We start from the raw sequence: 7,274 nt of genomic DNA, 5'->3' as shown, positions 1-7,274 counted from the left end.
GAGGGGGGTCAGGCGGGGACCCCCCCGCTCACACTGGAGCCTGGGGAGGAGGCTGGAGGTCATCGTGTCCCCTCCCCTCGCCGGAGAGGGGAGGTGACACCCCCCAGTCTGGGGCTGGGGAAGAAGCCTGGGGCAGCCATGCGCCCAGGCCCAGCCTCCCGCAGGACATCAAGGGCAGACCAGACCATGGAAGAGGCCCCGTGGCGGCTGCCCTGGTCTCTGATCCATCTCCCCGCAGCGGCTCAGCTGCCGACCCCGCCTTTGCCCGCCTTGGCCTTGGGGGGCACGGGGAGGCCCTCGTCGCCATCACTGTCAGAGCTGCAGCCGCTGACGTCGGTGATCTCCAGCTCTGAGTCGCTGTCCTCCTTCCCGCCCAGCGCAGCCTCTGGACCCCCGGCCCCCGGCAGCGCCAGGCGCTGGGCCACGGCCAGGCCCGCGGGGCGCTCCGGGCCCAGGCCCTCCCCGGTGGCGGCCAGCAGGGGCGTGGCGGTGGGGCCGCCCCCTGCCCCTGCCGAGGGCAGGTGGCCCAGAGAACTGGCCAGGGGGTTGGGGTAGAAGTGTGGTGGGTAGAGAGGCGGGGGCAGCTTGGGGAAGGGGCCAGTGAGGTACGGGCTGAAGTTCCAGGCGTGCTCAGGGAAGGCGCGGCCGAAGTGCCCCAGCAGGCCAGGGGGCTTGGAATAGCCAGTGGCACCTGGGGAGAAGGTGATGGGCACAGAGCGGGTCAGGTAGACTGGGTCATTCCTTCCTGCCGTGTTCCACCTGATTTCTCCCATCGTCCTCCCACACAGCATCTCCCCACCCTCACGTGGCTCCCCTCATTTCCACCTCCCTGCCTGCCTCCCGTTCATTTAGTGCCCCCCAAAAGCTCTGCTGCCAGCCTGACCCCTTCTCCAGCTTCCCTCCTCTCTGCTTCACCTCGCTCACGTCCTCTGACTTCTAGACACGCACATGCACACACGCACGCACACAGCCTCACCCAGGGCCTCCTTCCTGCGTCCTGGCTTCTCCCCCTTCTATCTTTGCCCATCTTCTTCCCTCACACACGTACAGCATGCCTGCCCACCCCAGAGGCACCCCTGGACTCCCAGGCCCTTACCGGAGCCCAGGAATGGGAAAGGGCTGTCTAGACGCAATTTGTCTGTCTCGGGGGTGAAAAGGGGTGCCCGGGCCCCCGGCTCTCCCAGGCGTGGAGCAGAGAACAGGGTCTGCAGGGTCTAGAGAGGGAGGTGAGGGAATAGGTACCGCTCAGACAGGCTGCCCTCTCCCCAGGAGGTTCAGGGCTTGGGGACCCCAAGATCCAAACTCACCTCGGGGGTGAGGGGAGGAGCATCTGGGCCAGGGGCTCCCCCAAAGGGACCAGGGGTCAGCAGAAGCGGGGAGCCCGTGGTGGCGGCCGCCATGTCCAACAACGGGTAATTGACAAGCACAACTTTGCTGAAATTGAACTTGTAGGTGAACCTCTTCCCTTTGGTCTTGTGGAGAATCCGCTTGTTGTAGTAGTAGCTGTGAGCAGAGGGAGGACACTGATGCAGAGGTGAAGGCAGAGCCCCCAACACTTGCTTGGCGCCCAGCACAGAACACAACAGCTTGGGGAAACTGAGGCCAAAGTCACAGGGCCAGGCAGGGGCTGGGATCCTGTCCTGTGTGGCTCTAAAGTCCAGGGCTTTGGTCCTTCACTCACAAGTGGATACTTATGGTAGCTACAGGCACAGAGCCCTGTGCACTGGGATCCCATACGATTCTGCCCCCAGGAAGTTGAGGGAAAGCCCCCAGGGGACAGGGCCCCAGAGGGACAGTGAGGGGAGCAGGACAAGGTCCCCAGCCCCTCCTCACCGCAGAGCCCGGCTCAGCTTGTCATAATTCATGTGAGGCTTGCACTTCCGGATGCCCCAGAGCCGAGCCACCTCGTCGGGGTCCTTGATGACGAACTCCCCATAGTCCCCTTGCCAGGCGATGACACCCTGGTACTCCTCTTTCTGCAGCAGCTCCAGGATAAAGTGCCACAGCTGGATCTGCCTGGAGCCGGGGGACGACTCCGGCTTGTAGGCCCAATCCGGGAAGGCAAAGCCTGGAGACAGGAGGCAGGGAAGTGGCCCCAGGTCAGTGCGCCGAGGCGGGGGCTCGGGGGACCAGGAGGTGCCCCCTCTCCCCTGACCCCTGGTCTCTAGTGAGCAGCCTCAGGCATCTTTGGGGAGCATCTCCACATCTCCCCTGACCCCTGGTCTCTAATGAGCAGCCTCAGGCATCTTTGGGGAGCATCTCCACATCTCCCACTCTCCGCACCCCACTTGGTGTCCAGTCCCTAGATTGTCCAAACAGAGGGAGAGACCTCATTGTCTGGGGGCCCTGGGTTGGCACTTGCAGCCCAACTCCTGCCTTGGCACAGCTGGGCTGGAGGGTGGCAGGGACCAGATTCCCCTGTCCTTGATGTTGGGGAGGGTCTGGGAGGGGCTTGCAGGAAAGGGCACGCCCTCCACTGCGTTCTCCCTGCACTGCCCCATCCTGGTCCTGCCCGCCCTGAGGTCTGATCTCTTGTGCACTCTGAATGGCCCCTGATTCCTGCTGTCTCTTCTCCCTGTCCCTTGTCCATCTCTCCCCGAAGTTCACCACCCTGCACCCCTCCGCCGCCCTGGCTGACCTCACCCTGGAACATCCAGGCTGGGCCTGCGTACACATGAGCCTCCGTACCCGTCCGTATATTTATACCTGTCACTTCCCTGTGTCCCTGCCCTGCCTCTGTGCCATGTCCGTCTGAGAGCACGTGTGTGTGCAGATGCCCACAGCACACAGCCTGTCACACAGACACCCACTCACCCTCAAGGGACCCCCCAGCTGTATCAGAGAGCCACACTCCCGCTGGAGCATGACACTACAAACGTGCCACCAAGGCATTCACACCAGGCACACACAATTGCAAACATCTCAGGCCCCTCAGCACTGGGACCCGCTAACAACGCAACTGCGATGAGAAAGACAGAACCCCAAAAGCCCACATGAAACACCCTGTGGTGGAGACCGTGAGTGCTACACCAAGACGTATGTGAACCTTACAGTCACACCCTCGTGACACCCTAACAGTAGAGCACCCCCCATCCCCGCCCCTGCCACAAACATCCAGCTCTTTTTTTTGTTTGGTTGCCTCCTGAGATCCCTAGTTCCCAACGATGGATTGAACCCACACCCCCTGCAGTGGAAGCTCAGATTCTTAACCACTGGACCTCCAGGGAAGTCCCACAACCAACTCTTAGCATCCACAGCTCCAATGAGCACCCTGCACCCCAGTGTCCAGACATACAGATGCTAGGTGGAGGCCGAGGGGCTCTCCCACCCCTATATCTCACCGCCCACCCACAAGGCTCCAGGCCCTGGGTCCCACTTCTGTGCCACAGCCTCTGTCCCCGTCCCCCTCCTCAGAGGCCCCAGACCCAGGCATGCAAACAGAAGGCAGAATTAGCCTGCAATCTGCAGGAAAGGAAGGTGGTTGGGGCGGCGGGGTCAGGGTCTCTGAGCTGGGAGACTGTTGGTATCCACTTGCTGGTGTGGTCCCAGGCAGTTCCTTGCCTTCTCTGGCTTGTTAGAATTTCAGGGATGAGGCAAGGAGAAGCAGGGTCCCAGCCAGGCTGCCCAGGGTCTGCCCGAGGCTGGAGAAGGCCAGGTAGTTTCCTCCCTAAAGAGAATTTTTCTCTCAACTCCGTCTGGGGTCTTTCTCATCTAAGAAGACAGCTGAATGAATCAACAACACATGAGCTCTGGCCCATTCCACACCCGGAACACGTCCCAGTGGATGTATCACACAGACCCGCCCAATGACCCCGAAGTTGACAACATGCACAGACACACATCCAGGCCTGTCCTCCACGTGTGTTCTCGGGTGTGCTGTACGTGCCGACACAATGAGAGAAAGGAGGACCCACAATCTCGGCACACAGACACACACGCACATCAAGACAACACAGCCCCCAGTGCACAGCCACTCTCAGTGACACACGGAACCAGCCCCACGCCCCAAACACAGACACAGCCCCTGACACAGAGGCCTGGGGGACCACCCACCCACCCACGCAACCCAAAATGCAGCGAGATTAGACCTCCGTTTGGTTCAGAATGCCACACACCACTGAAGGAGCAGTCAAAGGCTTTTCACCTACTGAGGTGAGCTGGCAGACATCCCGCCCCCCCAACCCGGAATTGTGGACACTCTGAGTCCCAAAGACACACAACACACTCAGTCTGGAGACACACTCAGGTGACCTTGGATGTGCACGGACAAGCAGGCAGAACCAGTTCAACAAAGAGATGGACGCACACTTCCCCAGTGCGACCCGTTCTTCTTGGAGGGTGACAGAGACACACCAGGATCCTAAATAACCAGCACGGAGTCTGTCTCACCTCTCACTCTGTCTCGTGGTGTACACACAAACACACACACACACACACACACACACACACCTCTCCCTTTCTCTCTCACTGCCCATCTGTGGAGCGTGTGACTTGGACTCAGATGCACGTCCAGGTCTTACTGTCGTCCACATCCCTGGTCTGGGTGTCCACTTCCAAGCAAATCGCCCTCTTTCCTGTTCCAGCTGGTTGGGCCGCGCCTCCGTGTTCCCCTGCCTGGGTCTGCCCACTTGCCCACCAGCGCCTGGTCTAGTGCCCCTCTAGTCCCAGCCCTGCGCCATCAGCGCCCGTCTGTCTCAAGTCTCCCTGCTTCTCTGCCCGCAGGTCCCGGGTGGAAGCAGACTGCGGCCGGCCGAGACCCCAGGTCTTCAGGCCCCAGCATCCTTGTCCCACTCAGACCTCCACACCTCACCTGTCCTCCAAAAGACCCTCATGTCCCAGCAGGCAGGTGGCAGGGACATCTGGCCGTGAAGTTTTTAGTCAAGTTTTTCATTAAGGGGTTGGATTCAGGCGACTCTGACCGAGACCCCAGACCCCGGGCAGATGGAGGAAGGACAGTGAGAGATGCAGAAAGGAGGGGCCAGAGGACTGGGAAGGCCCCAGGGCTGGGGAAATGGTGGGGCAGGTCTGGGCCAGTTACCAGGGGTCCAGAGAGCCGGCAGGGCAGGTGGAGCGAAGAGAAGGTCGGAGACGCAGCTACAGTCCATGTTGGAGCCAGCCCTGCAGAGAGGCCAGACAGACAGATGGATGAGGACAGGATGGAGCAAGCAAGAGAGACAGACCCAAGTCAGTTGGGGGCTGGCACTGCAGGGGGACGTCCCCTTCCACCCACCCAGGCCCCAGCCACCCTCACCCCTTGCATCCTGCCCCCTCCTCCCCCTGCAGGCACCCCTCTGCCCGCTGGTCCCGTCATTCCCAGTCCCTCTCCCAGCCCTGCGCCCGGTCCTTCCCTCCCGGCCAGTCCTCCCGGCAGCCTCCCCTTCCTCTGTGCCTCACCACTAACCGCGGGCTCCCAGCCTCCCTCCGCGCTCCTCGCCACTCACTCACTCACACTCCCGGCTCACACTCGCGCCCCGCACCACCCCGCACCGTCTCTGCCGCTGTCTCTCCATCCCTCGCCTCATCCCTCGCCTTGCGCCTGACCTCTCGGGGTCCGTCTCTGCGTCTCGGGCTCTCCCTCGGTCTCCCTCTGTGGCTGTCCCCGGTCTGTCCCGCTCCCAACCTCTGCGCCCCCACCTCCACCCCGCCCGGCTGGCCCCGGGGCTGGCTGGTCCAGCTCGCGCACCGCCCCGCACTCTCATCTGTCCGCCCAGAGCCAGCCAGCACCAGGCGGGCGGGCGGCCTTCCGACGGGCTGGGAGGGGGCCGGCCCAGCCCCTGCCCGCCCTGCCCTCCGCCCCACCCACCCCACAGAGCGGCCCCCAGTGCCCGCAGGAGTGCTCCCTCAGATGTCCTCCTTAAACCCGCTGTCCCCCTCAGACCCCCGCCGCTTGGGCCTGCCTCCTCTGCAGATGGCCCCCCTCAGACAGCCCCTTCCCCTTAGGTCTGCCTCTCCCCTCAAACACCTCCTCCCCTTAGGTCTGCCTCCCCCCATATACCCCTCCCCCTTGGATCTGCCTCCCCCCTCAGACACCCCCACCCCTTGGATCTGCCTCCCCCCTCAGACACCCCCACCCCTTGGATCTGCCTCCCCCCTCAGACACCCCCACCCCTTGAATCTGCCTCTCCCCCTTCCCTCCCCCCTCCGCCTTGCAACAGGTCCCCCCTCTCAGACCCCCACTTCCTGGGACACCCCTCTCCTTGGGTTCCTCAATTCTCAGATACTGTCTCATCCCCTGCTCATCCCAGCCTCTCAGACCCTTCCACCGTTTGTTTTCTGCCAGCCCTTCCGCCTCAGATACCCCACCAACCCCGACACCACCACCGCCCTCAGACACCCACTCCCTCAGACATCTGCTCCTCTCAGACGCCCACCGTCCCAGACACCCCAAGCCCCAGATCCTTCCTCCCCTCCAGACCCCACCTCTCAGAGGCTGTGCTATCTTCATGCTCCCTCCCTGGGGTCCCCACCCACCCTTCCCCTCTACAGACTCTTAAACACACCACCTCTCTTACACGCCCTGCCTCTCAAGGATCCCACACACCCCAGAAACCCGTAGCGTTCCCCCCATAAACCCCACCACTTGGACACCAGAGGAGCCTTGGCAGCCCACTCCACCCCACCCCCAGTCTTGCCCAGTCGCCCACCCACAGCCACCCTCAGGCCAGCCTCCAGCCTCCCCCTGCCCCACCCCCGTGTCTACTGAGGTCCCTCAGATCGCTCCCCCTCCCCAGCACTCAGGCCCCTGCTGGAGGCAGCCCCTCCTCCTCTGCTCCTATACCCTCATCTCCCCCCAGCTCCCCAACTTTCTCTGTTTCTCTCCCTCCCTATCTCTTCCTCTTCATCCTTTCTCTTCATCGTCTCTCTTTTCCCTTCTCTGTCTCCTCCCACCAGCTCTGGTCCACTTTCCTGTCTCTCTCTGGTCTGTTTTCTCATCTCCCGTCCACCCAGGTGTCTCGCCCCATCTTTCCCCACCCAGCAGTCTCCCCCACTCTGCCTCTCTCCCTCCATCACTCAGTCTCTGTATCTCTGTCCTCCAGGACAACGCCCCCCCATGTCCTCCGGGGTCTGTCCCTCTCTGTCCCCCGGCCCTTCTCTGTCTCTCCCCTGTATCTCCCCAGGTCTTTTGTCTCTCGAACTCTCTGCGCCATCTGTCTCTTTTCCTCCCTTCTCTCATCTAACTCCCATCTCTCGGTCTCTCTGCCCCTGTCCGCCTGCCTGGCCCATCTCAGTCTCTCTTCTCTCCCATCTCCCCACCTCGCTCCATCCACCTCTCT

General features: G+C 62.4%; 1 protein-coding gene across 1 annotated transcript; it reads right to left on the bottom strand.

Annotated features, from left to right (window-relative positions):
• Positions 1-242: 242 nt before the first annotated feature.
• Positions 243-5,105, bottom strand: ERFL (ETS repressor factor like). The gene is made up of 5 exons (XM_055552630.1): positions 5,039-5,105; positions 1,834-2,068; positions 1,308-1,503; positions 1,097-1,214; positions 243-691 (listed from the first exon to the last, which is right to left on the bottom strand). The coding sequence occupies exons 1-5, from the start codon at positions 5,103-5,105 to the stop codon at positions 243-245; spliced, it is 1,065 nt and encodes a 354-aa protein (XP_055408605.1).
• Between the last annotated feature and the right edge of the window lie 2,169 nt (positions 5,106-7,274).

Source organism: Bubalus kerabau, chromosome 17 (assembly GCF_029407905.1).
Source record: "Bubalus kerabau isolate K-KA32 ecotype Philippines breed swamp buffalo chromosome 17, PCC_UOA_SB_1v2, whole genome shotgun sequence".
Lineage (NCBI taxonomy): Eukaryota > Metazoa > Chordata > Mammalia > Artiodactyla > Bovidae > Bubalus > Bubalus kerabau.
This window is presented reverse-complemented; position numbering and strand designations above follow the sequence as displayed.

What these genes read in the sequence shown, in the direction of transcription:
- ERFL (XM_055552630.1), bottom strand. Translation starts at nt 5,105, where the DNA reads ATGGACTGTAGCTGCGTCTCCGACCTTCTCTTCGCTCCACCTGCCCTG. An exon ending in GCCGGCTCTCTGGACCCCTG is followed by an intron (nt 2,069 to 5,038) that starts GTAACTGGCCCA and finishes TCCTGTCTCCAG; the next exon opens with GCTTTGCCTTCCCGGATTGG. An exon ending in AAGCTGAGCCGGGCTCTGCG is followed by an intron (nt 1,504 to 1,833) that starts GTGAGGAGGGGC and finishes CTCTGCTCACAG; the next exon opens with CTACTACTACAACAAGCGGA.